We start from the raw sequence: 17,768 nt of genomic DNA on the forward strand, positions 1-17,768 counted from the left end.
CCCACTGCACCCCGACTGAGCTTTTCATTATGTTCTACACATGTCTGCGTGTTGAGGTTTCTTACTTGTTTTTCTCCACAGGCTGGATTTCCTTGCCTCTCCAAACTATTTTCTAACAGATGTTGGGATGTTTTTCTACCTGGAGCAAAGCTCTACCACTGCCCACACACACCACCAAGCCTGGCAACAGCAGAACACCCAACCAAACCCATCATGCTGATCTGGCCACCCCAGCACAGCATGATGCTGCTATAGGAGAGTTTTTTCATAACCAAGGTTCATCAATCATCACGAGCCACCAGAAACATGTGATGGCACATTGCATTTACATTTACAGCAATCTATTCTGTCAGCAAGTGTGTAAAATAAAACAATTGTGTCTTTTGATTGGACTTCTCATGGTCCCACCTCAGTTTTTACAGCAGGGAAGCACTGAGGCAAGTCTGCCAGGACTGATGCCAACTGCAATCAACAACTTTCGATATCTGCTATGACACAGAATCAGACTGTGGGGCCCTGAAGGCAGCTGAGAACAGTCTGTCTGAGGATCAAGGTGCTTTCATCTAACAGTGACTCCAATACCCACAGCACTCAAGAAAATTACAGGCTTTACTACCACAAGAAAGGACAGGTACATTAGAAATCAAATTTTATAAAGAATGTAACTTTTTCATTTTAAAAGCCATCAGAAGAATTGTTAAAGGTTTTTAGGTGTTAACCACATAGTGCAGACCTGGATGATGCTGCTCTTGGTTATGGCACTGGTTTAGGAGCTCAGTCTGTGACACTGCCCTGCTCATGTGGCCTTTGCCTTTGCCACTCATCACACACCAGTCATCAGGAAATTCAGAGATGGGACAGGAAGGACATGCCTGGTTTTACCTGCATCCCCACAGCACTGTGGACAAAAGTACCCCCTCCCTCTGAGCATCTCTGAATGCTGCTGCAGCTCAACCATCCCAAGGCAGCAGCCAGTGGGAACACCAAAGGGCAAGTCCAACCAAGTGTGCAGCAACGGGGGAAGTGACTCAGGCAGGGGCAGAGCAGGGAACAGCACAATGAGATAGGTAAGTGGTAAAAAAATAAATAAATGAAAGGGATTGGGAAAGAAAACCCACCAGACACAATGTGAGCAGGCACCATGGCTGCTCTTCACAGGTTAAAAAATGTAAGGGACAGGTATGGACTAGTTGGAGATGCAGTTGTTCAAACACTGAGCAAGTGTTTGCCATGCAGGAACAGCATTTTATTTCTATGGGAGCTTAAAGAAAAGATGAGGGGCCATGGACTTTCGGTATCAACCAGCGTTCACATGGATCTGAATGATACAGATCATTCCTGGCAGCTGACTAAGCCAACCTGCAGAGCTTTCAGCATCCTGAAAATAATGCAAAGCCCTTTGTCTGTGCACCAGCCTCCTGCTGTTCTTGGATTATCAAGAAACAAACTCATTTTGTAGTCCTTGTTTTCCTTCCTGTGATTTCAGTAACACAAGGTAACACCACACCAACACAAACCCATACCACAAAAACCTTCCACAGCCTCAGGCCACAGACTGGAGTTCTTGGGGCAGCTCACACTATGATGGCACTGCCAGCACCACCATCCTTCCTATTCCCTCTATAGGCTCCAAAATGCTCTCCTCACTTTTTCTTCCCTTTCACATGCCCGCCACTTCTACAGATTTTATTGATGCTTCAGCTCAGCTCTGCCACCAATGGGAAGGGAAGGAAGCTCAAGGCAGAGGGAGGAGGCAGGAAAGGATGGCAGCAAAGAGCTGAAATGGCACCCTCTGAACAAGGTGAAAACAGGAACCAGTTGTAAAGAAAACAACCACCAAGCACAGACACTTCTAATAAAAACAACCAGAAGGTCAGTAACCAGCAGAGTGGTTGCTCCTCCACCTGTGACTCTGGTGGTAGCTCTGTCCCACCAAGCAGTGAGGACACAGAATGGAATGGATACCCTGTCACTCCTGAATGCAGTGGATACTTTCTGCTCCTGCACTTCTGCAAAAGCCTTCCCAAGGGCTGGTGTCTTTCCTGCCTACACTGTCTATTTGCAGGAGCCCTGCACAGCTGTTACTGGGGCTGCTGCACCTCATCATAAACCAGGTTGTTGCTGCAAAACCACAAAGTCCTTTGGTCTCAATACACGGTGGCTAAAACGTGCAACAGAGAGCCCATGAATGTGCTTCAGCACATCAGGCACAGGCAGGGCTGTGTCACAGAGATAACAGGTGGAAATGGGGCCATGGGACGGGTCATCCTCCTGAGCCAGTGGAGACATTGCTTGTTGCCAAGGGGAAGCTGGACCCAAAAAAAGGGTTGAAAGTTGGACCCAACTCCCCGTTTTTTTTTGATCCAACTCCCTTTTTTTCTTGCATTGAATTCAGGATTTGAGCAACAGGTTTGAACAGCCACAGACTGAGGACCAGCTTCTTGCAAATCCTCACTCTACAACCTATTTTCTTTTCTTTTGTGATATCTTTTTGGCCCAGCAATACAGGTTTTGGGGAGTAAGAACTGGCTGAGAGTTTGAGCTGAAAAACAATGGCTTTTTTATTTTTCTTTTTATGTTTCAAAACAAGCCATTTCAAATTTCTGTTCCAAATGACAATCTAAAATTAAATTAATGTTTTTGTTGGATCCAAGCACTATTTTTTCCTTTATACTGCAGTTTGGCCAGTGAACTACATAAAAAATAATAATAAACCCCCCCAGTCTGAACAACTGTTCATTTTTCCACAGCTCAGACACAGACAGTGCCAGTTCAATGATGGGAGATGGGGTCTGGTTCAGGAGTGAACAATGGGCTCTGAAGACACAAGGTCATCTCTGCTCCACCCAAAAGCTTTGATGGCAGGGAGGTTAAAAGTCAATGAGGGAATCACACCAGTCTCTCACTATCAGCCTGAAAAAGGTCCAGTCTCAATTTTTCCAACCCACCTCAGATCAGCTGCAGCCAGAGAAGGACTGAGGCCTCTCCACAGACAGCCCTGGTCCAGTCACAGCCCTTGAGGGTTACTGAGAGGTGGCCAAGTCCATCCACTGCTGCTTCACCGAGCTCTGGTGAACTTCACTCGCTGCCAGATGAGCAGCACTGCAGGGTGTCCCTGTGCTGTCACAGCAAGCTGCTCATCACAGCCCTTGCTCACCCCAGCAAGAGCTCACTTGCTTTGCTTCACTCATTGGATGTGCTGGGGCACACACAGGAACCCTTTGGTGGGGTACAAACCCAGTTTACCCCCAACATCTGTAACTCCTTGGACCAGAGATACAGGTACCCAGTATCCCCAAGGGGCCATGAGATGTTGGCTCCAGGGCAACGCTGTGGGTCTGGGACAGAAGGGGGCCCTGGGACACTACAAACATACATCAGAGGACAGGGCTCTTTCCTCACAGCTTCTCAGCCTAGATAGAATCTCAGAATGGTTTGGGGTGGAAGGGATCTCAAAGACCATCTAATTCCAACCCCCTGCCTTGGGGAGGGACACCTTCCACTAGATCAGGTTACTCAGAGCCCCATCCAACCTGGCCTTGAACACTTCCAGAGATGAGGCAGCCACAAATTCTCCAGACAGCACCAGCAATTCCAATTTCACTTATATTCTATTGCCCATCTTTTATGGGGAATCATTTTACAAGTCACGATATTGGAAAAAAATTGTTCCCAAATCCTCATACAATGATGGAATCACAGTTCTCACTGTTATTTCTGATGTTTTTTCCTATAGCTTTAGCTCATATATGAGGAGTTATTTCCCCCTAAGTGCCTAAGCCATAAATTAGGAGTCTGCAGTTCAGGTAAGGGTGGGTGACACGTAACCACTACGGATCCTTCTGGAGGTACTGTAATTCCAGTGATCCCTATTTCAGTGTGTGCCAACATCTTACATAAACCTGAAACTGTCCGTGGCCAAAACCACTTGCACCATCCTTGAAAATACCTATAAATCATCGTGTCATTTATCACAAATCCTGTCTATTGCTTCTTTGGCAATGCAGTTAGGCTTGAGTAATGGAAAATGACAACCAAAAAATCCTTAAAAAATAGTATTCCAGGACAACTTTGCCTTTAGCATCTGGAATAACAGACACCCCCCAGGCAAGCATGTAAGAGCTGGCTTCAATAGGAGTTATTGCTCATTTTTAACTCACTGTGCAAAATCCCTGTTTCATGCTCTCCCCCTCCTCCTCCTGCTGCTGCCACAATTCCAGGAACAAAAAGCACTGCCAGGCTGAGCCACACGTGCCTGCAGCTACAGCACAAAGGTCTGAGCCTCTCTGCCCGTAAGAGGTGATGCATCCAAAGGTAAACTCATGCCAACCCCACCTATGTGGCCTGTGCTCAGAAGTCACAGCAGATGGGTAATGATTTCTCCTGAAGCACTTCAGAGAAGGTAAATCTTGCCTGGGGTGGGGAGAAGCCTGATAACAAGGGAGCACTACAGCAGCCTCACCGTGATCACAGAGGAGAACGGAGTTGCAGCTTCAGCCCTGTGAAGTCAAGCGAGATCCTCCAGCTGAGTTCAGTGGGATCCAGTCCACCAAACAGATCCAGAATAAACTGGAGAAGGGCAAAGGAGGCCAAGGAGGGATGCTCCCTACCCTCAAAGCATTTAGAAGATGCTATTTTTCCCTGGGTCATAATTTTTAGGAGTTTCTCCACCAGGCACTGTGTTTCCAGCCTGTCAGGGGCTGTCAGCAACAGCATTTGCAGCTGAGAAGTCACTTTGTCAGCTCACCAAGTTTCTCTGACAGCAGAAAGCCCAGAGGCTCTGAAACACCCTGTACATCTTTTGTCTTGGAGAAGCAATCTGGATTCCCAATGAAATCCCCCAAAGCGAGTGACCATTGCTGTGCCCTGATCTGTGACCTCACCAGATAGACGGGCCAAGGAGAGTTGGCTCCACCCCACACGGAGGTGGCAGCTCTCCAAGGTGGCCTCCATCCAGCACCTTCTGCCTCATGAATCACCAAAAGTGAAGCCTTTGCAAACCAGAGCTGCCTGAGCTTCCTGCAGGGAGGGAGGTGTTTGTGAGAAGGGCAATTATTCTTTTGCTTCTGTGTAGCGTATTCTGAGCGTTGCAATTCTTCTGTTCTTTTTATTTAAATAGCTGCACTGTACCCAGGGAAATCTCAAAGCAGTGTTTCTAAAGTACAACCACAGTCCCTCTGAATTAAAGGTACAGGCCAGATGTGAGCCAACCTCAGCTACAAGGGAAGCAGGATTTGGGCACCAACCAGACACACACCAAGGGCTTTGCAGGGCCCCCAGTTCCATTCCAGCACAACCATCCAAAGCAAGCAAAGCAACTAAGGACCAGCTGGCCTCATCTCCAAGGAGTCACGATAGCAGGTCACTCTACTGACAGCTAATTTTCATATGACAGCCAGTTATCTCCAGACCTGTTCTTGCACTGCTCCTCTCTGCTCCAGCCACCATCTGCCCCTCAGGTGGCCAAAACAAATAATATGTTTTCCTACACACATACACAACCATTAATACCCAGTTTAATCCATTACAACATGCTAATAACCATGCTCAGGCTTTCTCAGGTTCCCAGCATAAAAGCCATAATAAAACCTCCCTGGCAGCCCATTTAGCAACACTAATGAGAGAAGAAAAGTGTGCAAGAGAGAAACATTAGTAATTAATTTTAACAATAAGCAGGCAGCAGCACCACAGAGGGAGTCTTTTGAGTGAAAACAAACCCCCAGCTCCTGTGGTTCATGAGTTTAGGCAGAGTCCTGTTGGCCAGGATGTGGCTCTAGTGACTCGCAGCCCAGCACCATAGAGTGGCCAGACCTGTGGCTCAGGGCATTAGGAAGCAGGTGGCACACTGACACCACATCCCCAGAGTGGCCAGGGCAAAGCCAGGGCACAACTTGGCTTACAGAGCACAGTCATGGGCTGGTGGCTGGAGCCAAGCAGAAATCAGCTGCAGAGCAAAGTCCTGCAGCTGGAGGAACTGCCAGAGGCACCTGAGCTTTACAGGGTGAGCAGTGGACCTTCAGCAGAAGATATGTCCACTCTGTTGTGCACCAGCCACTTCTTGGGGCTACTGGCAGGATTTCACAGACTGCTCTGAGCAATGACACCAGTCAGGGTTGCTCACTCCTCTCAGCCAGGGAAGAAGGAGCCTACATGAACAGAAGGCACAATGCCCTCACCCCACAGGGCAAGGCTGGGAAAGCCAGGATGGGGATTGGGGAGAGGAGAGTCCTGCAGCATTAGGGGATCGCAGCTCTTGCACTCTCTGTTTGGAAAGCCCTCCAGCTCCCAGTGCAGAGGATGTCACACACCCCACCGCTGCCCTGTTCCGATTTCACACTGTGGCTCCGCACCGGATCTCACTCTGTGCTGGCACAGGTGCCTTCTAACAACGAGCTCCTTGCCACCAGTGCCAGCTTCTGCCTGGAACAAGCTGCCTCCCTGCATTTGCTTTGCTTTTTAAGCCTTTTCCACTGATTCAGAGGGTTTGTTTATACACCGTGAAACAGCTGCTCGTCCTGCAGAGAGCTTGGAGGGAGAAGGGCTTGGGCAAGTTGTACTGTTGGGTTTTCTTAAATCTTTTTCTTTTCCCAGCACAGATACAAAGGGAGAGAGGTGGGAGGGGAGGGAGGCTCACCTGAATACGAGGATTTCTTCATGCCGCCGCTCCGAGCTGTGACATGGGAGCAGGAGCGAGGCCGGCTGGGCTGAGCGCTGCCCGCGGTGCCACGATCCGTTTGTGGGCAGGGACGGGGAGGGGACGCGGGCACCGCCACCGCATCCGCACGCGTGCCTCCACTCAAGGGGCAGCCCAGCGCTCCCAGTTATTAGCACACACCTTTCCGAAGGGGTTGTGGGCTGTTCCAACTCTCCTGGCACAGGCAGGGGTAGAGCAGGGCTCAGCCTCTGCAGCGCCTGCACCTTAGACCCTCGCAAAACAAATAATCCCCGCGGTTTATCCCCGCCAACTCCCAACCCTGGAAATCCCGGTGTATTCAGCCGGTGCAGCAAAAGGAAGGGATGGAATTTCACGCCTCCAGCCCGGCGCACCCCATGGATTTGATTCAGCCCTTGGCTACCGGGGCGGCTCAGGTCAGCGCGGCTTTCCAGCCTCCAGTTCAAAGTGCGCTGCTGACCCGTGTGAGCGTCTCTTTCCCTCCAAAGACACACCAGCAGGGCTCGGTTAGGGCTGTAAGCCGAGCAGGACGCTGGTGCAGCCCCACACCGCGGGGACAGCGGTGTGCGAGCACTCACTGACTGCTGAGAGGGAGCAGAGCCACGCACCCCATAACCAGCTCCCCGGGCATCGCCCCAGCCGTGGGCAGAGGCTCCGTTTTGCCATTCCTGGTGTGCCAGGCGGGTGACATGCTGCTCCTCATCGCTCCCCAGCGAGACACAGGTTGGGCAATTAATTACGCAAATGCAATCAGCCGGGGGCATTACGAACACAGACAGGAAGAAAGTCATAGCTAGTCTTAATTTGCTCCAAGGGCACAGGGAAGTGCAGGAGCCTAAACTGATGGAGGAAGGACCAGGCTGTTCCCTGCAAAGATTTCCACAACCCTCAGGTAAGCCACCTACATACAAAGGTGCAGAGCCAAGTCCTGTTCACTTGAGAACTTTCCACCACCTCAAAGGCATGGTTTTCATAGCAAGGGCTTTCTGCTTGGTTTTAGGAAATAAAAAGTGCTCTGACCCCCCAGCCCTAATGCTGGCACTGCATGGGAACAGAGAGAGGCTCTAGATGAGCTGGATTAAGAGGATACAGTACTATCAGCATTTCTTACTGTTTCTCAAACCACACATTATCTTCTCTGTAATAGATCTGGAAAAAAAAAGATTGTCTGAGTGTCTCAGGCTTTAGAGCAAAACTGGAAGAGCTGTCTGAAGTCAGTGGGGGATTCAGTGCTAAGCAGCCAGGCTTTGCACTGGAGCAGCTGAGGAGCACTCACACATTCCCAGATTTGTAGCAACATCAGCTCTACCCACTACTGCATGACAATGCTGGATCACCTGATAACACTGCAGTCTCCAGTGGGGAAATGTTCACAAAAAACTCTTGTCATTAAGAAAACTTTCATCAGTAAATCTTTTGAACCACCAAAGCTTTGTTGCTTAATCAAGCACACGTCTAAGGCCACAGTAATGATATATTACTCTTTCCACAGTTGCTTTTGAAATCATTAGTCACGATTCCTGGAGGAGAAACAATAGCACAGTGACTTGCCCCACCTCATACACCAAGTAAGGGCAAAGTCAGGACAGAACCCGCTCCTGGTCACTGATCCCTCTTACTCTGCTCCTGCCTGCACCTCTCTGATGAGCAAGACTTAGTACTCAGCACTCACAGGTACATCTTACAGAAGTTCAAAAGGCAGCTTTCCCTTCTTGTCACTTAGAGATATGAGCACGTGCCTCATTTCAGTGTGCAATTACACAGGTGTGTGCAATTCAGTGTCTGGTTCTGTATTTGTGTGTGATTACCTGTGCAAAGGGTGCCTGTGCCATCATCGTGGAGCCAACCAGTGAGCAGCATGTTGTGAGCAGCATGTTTGGAACCACGGCTGGGACACAGCCATCTGATCAGCTCCACTGCACAAACACAAGCAGCAAATTGTGGAGCAGGCATCCTACCACAGGGCCAAACAAACACGATGAGACAAACCGGCTGAAGGGAGATTTTCTGAAATACTCTGACAAAGAATCCTTTTCTTCCCCTGCCCAGCCTCAGAATTACCCAGAGAATCAGTCACTCCACTTAGAATGGCAGGTTAATGTTTAATACATTGCAGAGTCTCCACGCTTCAGATAGGTAAGTCATTTAGAGCTTCCTCCCACCCTGCTCTGCTCTTTTGTAAGTTAGTGAGGGAATTTATTGTTCCTGAAAGTGAGGGATTTGGGCTGCTGGCTCAGCCTGGCTGCAGCACTGGCAGGCACCATGCAAGTCTCAGGTCCTGCCAGATCAGCTCACATGTAACCTGACAACCATCCCACACCAGCCTTGAACATCCCCCCTGCCAAACACTTGCCACGCTGGCACTCCTTGGGTGCCAGCACAGCATCACAGAGCTGATCACTTCTCAGAGAGGCTCAGGATGCTCAACTCCACATACACAGCCATGACCTTTCTCGAGGGATGAGCACAGACAGGCCCCTCAGAGCCCAGCTGCACCTGCAGCCACTGAAGCTGCAGATGTTGCACCTCCACCCAGCTGTGGTGCCCTCAGCAGCTGGTTCCTCCTGGCTTACCTTGCAACACATGCATGACTGTTGTTGAAAGCATGAAAAGCATTTGTTGCAAGTGGTCTGTGCTGTCTCTCCCCAGCAACACCCTCCTGGGAATCACATTCCGCAGCATGTGGGGGTCCTGCATGGAGAAACAATCTCCAAACTAAACATAATACAGCGCTCAGAGGAGGGAGAGACAAGCACTGCCAGCTCTGTAGGATGGGCTAAGACAGAGATCCAGAGGCCCAGGAAAGGGCCAGAATGGCAGAGGCAGCAGCACCCAGTAATGCGTCCTGGAGCAAGGAAGAAAATATACAAATAAGGAAAGCATAAGCCCCCGGGAAAAAAAAAAAAAGAGCTGATCACAAAGACTTGCATGAAGCTTGACATTAAGGGCTGCTGAGCTCTGACTGACTCATTCAACCTCAGACCAAGCTTCTCTTGCAAAAGGGGAGGAAGATTGAGTTTTCCCAGGGAGAGGTGCATTAAGACTCAGTGCTGTCATTTTTAACAGCTCTGAGAAAGGGTTGTCCAAACTGGGATTAAAACTCAGGGCTCTCTAACTTGTCACTGCCCAACTTTATAGCTGCAGGAATGTTGGATCTGCCAACTCTGAGCTCAGTGGAGCCCTTATAAAAACATACCTGCCCAGATCTTGGAGAGAGAAATCAGTTTGATGATCAAAGTTCCTGATAGCATTCCTGGATCATACAGGCTTTGTACACAACAGCGTGCAGAGGTCTGTAAGACTGATTGGCAGTGACCTGGAACTGCTTCTCCCAGCACTTGAGGATAATTCAGTAGAATTTACATCCAAGAATCCTCCAAGCCCTGACTTTGTCAGTAGTCACATATAAACCATGTGGCTGCTCTGATGCAGCAACCTGGCTCTCAAGCTTGCAATTAGAAAATAAGGGTTTTATGGAGTGCATTTGAGGTGACCTGTTATTCATGAGCATCAGAGCCACTGAACCATTGGGATGGGGCAGCCAGATGTACATGAGAGGAGCTCACGTCCACAGGGATGGGGAATCTTCTACCTGAAATGATGGCTGAAATCTCAGTTAAATCTGTTTAACTTGACAAGTTAACAGGCCTGTTTCTACCACCTCAGTGCCACTGGTGACAGTGTGTAAGTCCCCTGGTACCCAAATGTCCTGCAAACCTGCCTGCCAAACCCAAGCTGACTGAGCACAAAGAACAGCAGTGGCATAAGCCATCACCACTGATAAAATTTGCCATACTCAGGTCCTGAGCAAGTTTGTCCTTGCCAGTGGCCAGGATTTCATGCAGCTCTCCCCTTCCTGCTTCACAGCAGGAAAACAGATGGTTCAGCCTCTCAGCACCAATCCACAATGCTCAGATGCAGGAGGCAGGGCAGCTGTGTTGTTCTAAAGCCTCATACAGTCACACAGTGTTTTCCAGGGACTGATTCACTTACTTAGGACAGCACAGCCAGCACCAGTCAGACTCCCTCTGTGGTCTTAAGTGCATATGGTTAAGAGGTAAATAATTCAGCAGAGTGTTTCCCAACTCCTTTCCCTGTGATTCCATCTGACAGTGAAGGACCAAAAACCCACAGCACCATGTATGATCTAATGGTCATGCTGCTCTCTTTGGGCTGATGGTTACAGTAAGGAAGCAAATAACTTAATGAAGCAATTACTTGTATCAAATCTGCAGGTTTCTTTCTTTTCTACTGCTTTACTTATGAGGAAACAGGAAGAATGTCCAATTACTCAAGGCAGAATTTCCTTACCAACCAAGATAGCATCTGCTCAATCACAAGGTACATCAGATGACCATTTTCATAGAATAGCCTCTCCCATAGTTAGGGGAGGGAATAATTCAACCTGAAATTAAAGTTGAAGAATGCATTAAGGGGCAACAAAATAAATTAAAGGCAATAGTCAAGGCCCATTCAATTGAAGGAAAAATCCCTGAATGTAAGGGAAGTCTGAATGAAAGGTCACAAGTGTTTTCCATTTTCAATAGCCCAGTTTCTGAAAACAAAACTCTTCAAGGTGCCTCATGAGCTGATCCACATGAATACATCCCCTACCCCCTTCCAGAAATCATTGTAAAGTCCTTGAGCTGCTTTCAGAAATGCCAGCTAAGCACTTCTCAATCTAACTACAAGTTTGAAAAACAAAAGCAGGTCAAAGTCAAACTCTAAAACCCCTCAAAGCTTAATCCATTTTTCACAAATACAAAGCCACGTTTTATGGCTTTTATGGTCTGAGTTTGGGTTGAAACTATAGGAATTAAGCAACAAGCATAGCTTTTTGTCAGTCATGTCCTTCCAAAGTGGTAGAGAAGACATCTGGATCTTACTTGCCACCAAGTGAGAGTAGCACCAGATTTTATCCAAGCATCATACCTGACCCAGGGCAGGGGCTTCCCCCAGTGCCTGCCCTTGGCTACACTGGATCATCTGTTACATTTCACAAGTGCAATTCAGAGAAGTCAATACGAATCCCTGTGGAAGGGGAAAGAGTAGAACAGAGGTACAGTGCTGGAGCTCTAAAAGGCCAGGCTTACTGATCCTGAACTGGAGGCAGGCACAAAGTGCAGGACTGAACTGCTGCCAGGGACAGGGACCACACACTGGCTCCTCTGACCTCCTCAGCAGCACCAGCCTGCCTGGCTTCAGACTTGAGCACATGCCACCAAACAGCCAGGCATGATTGTTTGGCTGCTGTTGTATCTGCCCGTGTGTAGAGACATCCTTGGGTAGGCAAGGAACAGTCTTGCTTCAAGCTATGCCTGACTGTCTGCCTGCCTTGATTTCTAAATCCACCCTGAATGCAGCTCCCAGCCCTGCAAGGCTGATTCAGAGCATATTATTCTTACATGCATGACCTTACATGTTTGCTTATCATGTCTGCAAGCAAGAGGCACAAGGTGCCCCTTCCCCTGACAGGGGAAAGGCAGATCCAAGTGCAGAGGGGGCTCTGCCTGTCTCTCAGAGGGAAAACACTGGATTGGAGCCATAAGGCCTGCTGCAACTGGAAAAGGGGAGCAAGGAACTGGAATAAGGAACCAACAATAAAAGAGCCCACTGAAAATGTGGATAAAGGAAAACCACTGAAGGATCAACCAAAGTCTGCCTATAATCACTAGCAAAGCAATTACAGAATTAGGGATGATTTATAACAGACTGAAGAGCTGGATACTTGGCATGTGCAATGGAAAAGCTGTAAGGAGGGAATTCTGTGTGCTGGCACTGGGCTCAGGAGCCACCAGTGATGCAGCCTCAGCAGTTCTGTCCTATACAGAGCAAACTGAGCAGCATTTGGATGTCTTTTCTTGTACCTCTCAGCTTCCAGCTCTAATTTGGTCCAGCCATTGATTCCAAGTTTTTGCAATCAAAACAAACAGTTTATTTATGCAGAATGTTGGAAAAACATGAGGAGTGATTAATAATAGCCACTGTTTTCTTAACACTAACATGGAGCAGCTTCTACCCAGCACTGGCAGATTTTCTGGGAGGAAATTACAATTACCCAACTTTACAGGTGGGAAAACTGACACAAAGGCTACAGAAAGCAGCTGGTTTAACCCAACTCTAGAGTTATAGTCCTAGGGTTTTATCACAGATAAAACTTTCAGTATTCCTGGAAACTGGGGCAGGATGATCTGTGTGACACTGTCACCCAGCATTAGACATCACTTGCATCTCTGTCTTGTTTCCTAAGAACATAATTCCACTGTTACTACTTTCTCCTTACTGACACAGCTTTCTCATTGCTCTTTACCTTCTCTGCCTGTATGATTTACTCCAGAATTTAAAAGAATGATTTTGCCACCAACTAGCAGCAATTAAAATACCTGTGCAAGACTTAGGGCAGTAGAGACACCAGCCTGTCAAAACCAAGCTCATGTCCAGTCAACTCACACATGAATAAGCCCTAAGCCTAGAAGTCCATGACTGCCAAATTTGTTGGGTACAAAAACTTTTGGAAAGCTTCAGAGGATTTTATCATTGACAGTGAAAAGAGCAAATCTAAAAGACAGAGGAGTTTCAACAGGCAGTGGGTTTAAGGGTAAAAATCAGCTTCATTTCTAGCTCAGCAGAGGCAGTAACAAAACAGCCAGGGCTGCCTTCACACCCTGCTCAAAGTGATCAATCAACATGAATCATCCCTTGAGAGAGACGAGCAGAGAGGTGATTTAAACACTGCAACATGCCTGCTGCTGTTCAGCAGGTACCAGCATGACTGGGCTGCCATACCCACCTCAGAGGGACTTCAAACAGGCTGGGAAAGAAGGCAGGGAGGGCTCAGGAACACGTCTCAGTGCCACGTTCCTGCACAGACTCTGAGTCCCCACAAGGGACAGTCCCAGTCTTGTGCTGGGGGAAGCACCTTAGAGACTGAATGACTATTTTTACCTTCTGTATTTGCTGAAAGCATCACAAGCATTATAAACTGTGGCTTTTTTCTTTCAGCCCTGACACTTAGGGTGCAGGCAGGCCCTGTACTGGCCACACCAGTGGTGGAGAGTAAATACAGTGACGCTGTGCAAAGTTGCCTCCCTCCTTATGAGGGAGGGACACAGAGAGCATTAAGGGCAACTAAACAAATAGAACTGGAGTTTGAGTCCAGTTCTATACAAAATAAAATGATTCAGGGAAAGTGCTGCCTAAGAACAACAGAGGACCCCAATCTGAGCCCTGCCAAGAGAAGCTAAGCAGCATCAGAGCCCGCTGCCAGCGTTTGGGGGGTTGGAGCAGTCAGCTGGGGCATGAATGGTTTCCTAATAGAAATGATTCAGAGTCTGGAGTGGTTTCAGGAGGAGCAGGCTGGTGCCAGGAGCTGTGTGAATGTAGCAGCAAGGAATGCTTCCCCTCTCCTCATCCCCCCACTCCTCCCAGCACGGGGCAAGTCGGAAAAAGTGGGTTGTCATCCAGAAACCCCCGGGGGGATCTGGTCTCCATTTCCACACAGGCTGCAAGGGGAAACTCCACAGAGTAGCTACAGAAATGGTCACCTGCTGGCAGGGTCTGGGCTCAAATAAACCCTCATCTCACCCGTGGCCAAAGGAAAACAGCTCTCTGTTCCGAGGAGGAGGGAAAACCAGGAACTATAAAAGGGATATTACAAGCCTTAGTGCAAAAGCTTTCCTGCTGTCACTACATTTAATAACTCATATTCCCAAGACGAGCAGGGCCAAGTACTGCCCATTGTGACTGAGACCATCAGCACCAGCCTGACCCCATGGAGGGTTCCCATCCACTGCCAGCGCCCTCTCCCTGCCCTGGTTCCCAGCCTGGCACAGCTGCTGCCTTCGTCCCACTGTGCCCATCCCTGATGGATTCATTTTCACTCCTGTCATTGCTCCTGTCTTGCCCATGGCTCAGGTGGTACCCCACAGAGAGGTGCACCAACATGGTCCCTTGCTTGGCATTTCTGTCACTGCCCACAACAAGGAAAGAGTTTTAATCAGTTTAACTCTGCAGCAGCATCACATGCAGCTTCTTTTCTGGTGAGGTTGTTCTGTGGGTATTAAAGTCAGCCATAAACATCACCTTTGTGCCTTCATTTTTTTCCCTAAAAAGATTGAAAGTACAGAAAGCAGCTAGAGATGGATCCACTGGGAATGGCCTTTCTGAAGAGAGCCCATCAGAATTCTGAGCATGAACACTTGTCTTGGTGTGGAGAAAAGCAAAGGAAAGTAACATTTTGACTGAACTGCTCAGAGATTCAGCTTCAGAATAGCTCACATTTCAATATTTACTCAATGATCTGAGCCCTGGTGGATTCAGTTCTCTTTCTTCCCCCTTCAGGCAATTTGTGAGTAGAAAAAGAAAATGAGTGTGTCAGGTAAATAATTCTTCCTGAAGCATTCATCAAATTCTGTTTTCACCAGAATATCTCCACGGCCATCTGCTGTATCAAGCACTTCAAGTCTTACTCGTGCTGGTCAGTCTTTATGGCTACAGGAGTTTTCCGAAGGAGTCGGGCCTGAGGTTGTTCATTTTGACACAAAATACAGGCTTTTGTGCAAAACTTTTAGCAGTCACCAGATGGAGCTGTTCCCGACAGTATTTCCTTTTCTCTAGGTTTTTAGATCGTGAAGACATCCAGGGGAGGCAGCCAGCAGTGTGGTGTCTGTCTCTGCAGAGCCTGAGCTTAAATCAGTGTGATCGCTGCCTCCAAGTGATGCACAAACAAAAGAACACACATTATAAAGATATTGCTGCTTTCTTTAAAGCCAAAGCACATGACCAGTGCCTCAGAGCCACTACTGATTCAAGAATTAGAGGCCACTAATACCCACAGCCTCCCAGCAACGTGGTACTACCCCATTCCTGTAGGCTTTTGAGAAGCAAATTTGTCTGTGCCCATTTCGTTGACACTTCAACTTATCTAACCACACAAGCAGCCTGGCCAGTGACAAATGATGCTGTTTATACAATTAACAGTTCTGTGTGAGCATATCTCTTCCAAGAAACCATGAGCACTTACAAAGCAGTCTTTTTACAGCAAGGAAAAAAGCCAATGCAAAAGCGGCGCATGTGGCTGCCAGTTATAATTGAAATCATTTTAATAATTCATGCCTCATTACCTTGCCACATGGCAGTTCAAAGACCATCTCCTAATCCTTTAACCCTTCTCTCCTGCATCCTTTGGTTTGGTTTCTTAGTTTAATCAGTGAAGAAACAAAACAGGGGATGCTCATCAGTGCTTGCCCATGGGGACAAAACCCAAGGGGGGCTGGTGAGCCTAAGATCTTAATCCCCTTCCTCCTGGCCTGCTAGTTGTCCTGATTTGATCTGTCACTTCCAGCTGAAACAATAAAGAAATTAGTAAACTATCCATTATGTATCCCAAACTGTTGGCTGAAACTGGGATTGCTTTATGGCATGTCTAGATACAGCACCTCTGAGGGCAAGGGGAGGCTCTTGTTATTGAATAGCTTTATATGGCCAGGGAAGAGTTGATGGAACTGCAGATTTCCCATTGTGTCCTTCATCCTGAAGGGGCTCTAAGGATTCTTTCAGCTTTGTTTTCTAGGTAGTGAGTCCTTTTTCCTTAAGCAGGATTACATTTTCTAAGTCATAAGACCATAGTGTCACTTTTTAAACGTTTTTAAAGCATTCTTGTTGCCACCTCAGTCACTGCAGGAGGGAACACCTGATGTCTACTTACTATTCCTCTCCTCTCTAGGCAGATTGCAAACAATAAGATCTAAAATTATTTCTAGTTGCAAGTATGGTCCTGTTCACTTGTGAAAAGGAAATAACCTTGTAAAAAACACATTCATTTTAAGCACAGTGTATATTTACACACAGAAAGGGTCCCTTCTTCACAAGTTTAACTTATGTGGATGAGGCAAACCAAACCACGTACATGCAGACGTGCATGAACATGTGCAAACGTTCTAGCATAAGATTTCAACACCACAAATGCCAACAGCAGCAAAGACAATCATTTATAACTCATTACTCAATATGTTCCAGCAAGCAGATACACAGAGCTATAGATACCGGGCTGCCAGTTGGTTTGAGAGCTCTAACCGAGGGAACACCCCGACATCTGGGCTGTTACCAGCTCACCCACAGCTCACTGCACTCAGCCTGCTCCAGGTGGGTTGTGTGCTGAGCCATGTGCCTCCAGCACAACAAACCCCATCTCTGGGCAGCTCTCCAGGTCCCAACTGCAGCTCCACACAGGGAAGGCTTCAGAAATGCTGATGGCATGGAAGGGGACCTCAGACTCCAGCAGAAGGAAGCTCTTGTGCCACTGATTTTGTGAGAAACATCTCAATCCCCCGGCAGCAGAGCCAGCACGGGGTCACCTTGGAGAATGTTTCAAATACATAAAGAAGTCAAGCCTCAGGTGATGGAACACACCCAGCACTAATGACATTAGAGAAGATTTACCCCATGGTTTGTTTAAGCCTGTCACAAAGGTCTGTCTGTTGAGCAAAGAGCTGTTCCCATGTTCCCTGCACCAAGGAGAGTGGGGTTGACTTGCCTGCTCTCTCTATGAAGTGCTTCTCAGAGGAGTTGCTGTGCCTGTGGATGGTCCGGGTCTGAGTGGGTGGGGAGTCCCCCGTGCCTTTTCCCAGGCTGGATGAATGCCTAGCAAGAAAAGGGATCTTTACAGGGAATTTATTAGACAGCCTGAGCAGCGCTCCAGAAGCTGCATGGTACCTTTGAAGCCCTAAAGAAAGATCTATTGACACGTCTCTCCACCTGCAGGGTGAGGACAAAGGTGATCAAACACAGGTTTCTTTCATGGCTAAACTCTGAGCCAAAGCACTCTCTTCATTTAACAGGGAGAAGGGAACAATCAGTGTGACTCATGGCAGAGCTGTGATGGCGATATGCTGCCCACAGGCAGGATGCTCAGCTGATGAGGCCATTTCAACATTTACACCCCATCCAACATGTCATGCTGCTCCTAAACGTTGCAGAACCAAGACACCCAGGTGGGTATTTGCCCCCAGAATACTAACAAGAATTCTGAATTCCCCTTTTTTATCACTACTTACATTACCAAGCAGTGCCCAGTGACAAAAATATTAAGGTTTTC

At 47.9% G+C, this 17,768-nt stretch overlaps 1 protein-coding gene across 3 annotated transcripts in view; it reads right to left on the bottom strand.

Moving 5' to 3' along the window:
* The window catches only part of SEPTIN9 (septin 9), a 146,638-nt gene that overhangs the window by 127,270 nt on the left and 1,600 nt on the right, over positions 1-17,768 (bottom strand). The window contains exon 1 of one of the 3 annotated variants that reach the window (XM_071573394.1): positions 6,635-7,368. The exons of 1 other annotated variant lie outside the window; for it this stretch is intronic. In XM_071573394.1, the coding sequence (XP_071429495.1) occupies positions 6,635-6,656 (22 nt within the window). In that variant the 5' untranslated portion in view covers positions 6,657-7,368. Of the gene's footprint in view, positions 1-6,634; positions 7,369-17,768 lie in introns of those variants that run through there. One more of the 3 variants, XM_071573398.1, reaches the window with a different exon arrangement.

The sequence above is a fragment of the Pithys albifrons genome, chromosome 19 (assembly GCF_047495875.1).
Source record: "Pithys albifrons albifrons isolate INPA30051 chromosome 19, PitAlb_v1, whole genome shotgun sequence".
NCBI lineage: Eukaryota > Metazoa > Chordata > Aves > Passeriformes > Thamnophilidae > Pithys > Pithys albifrons.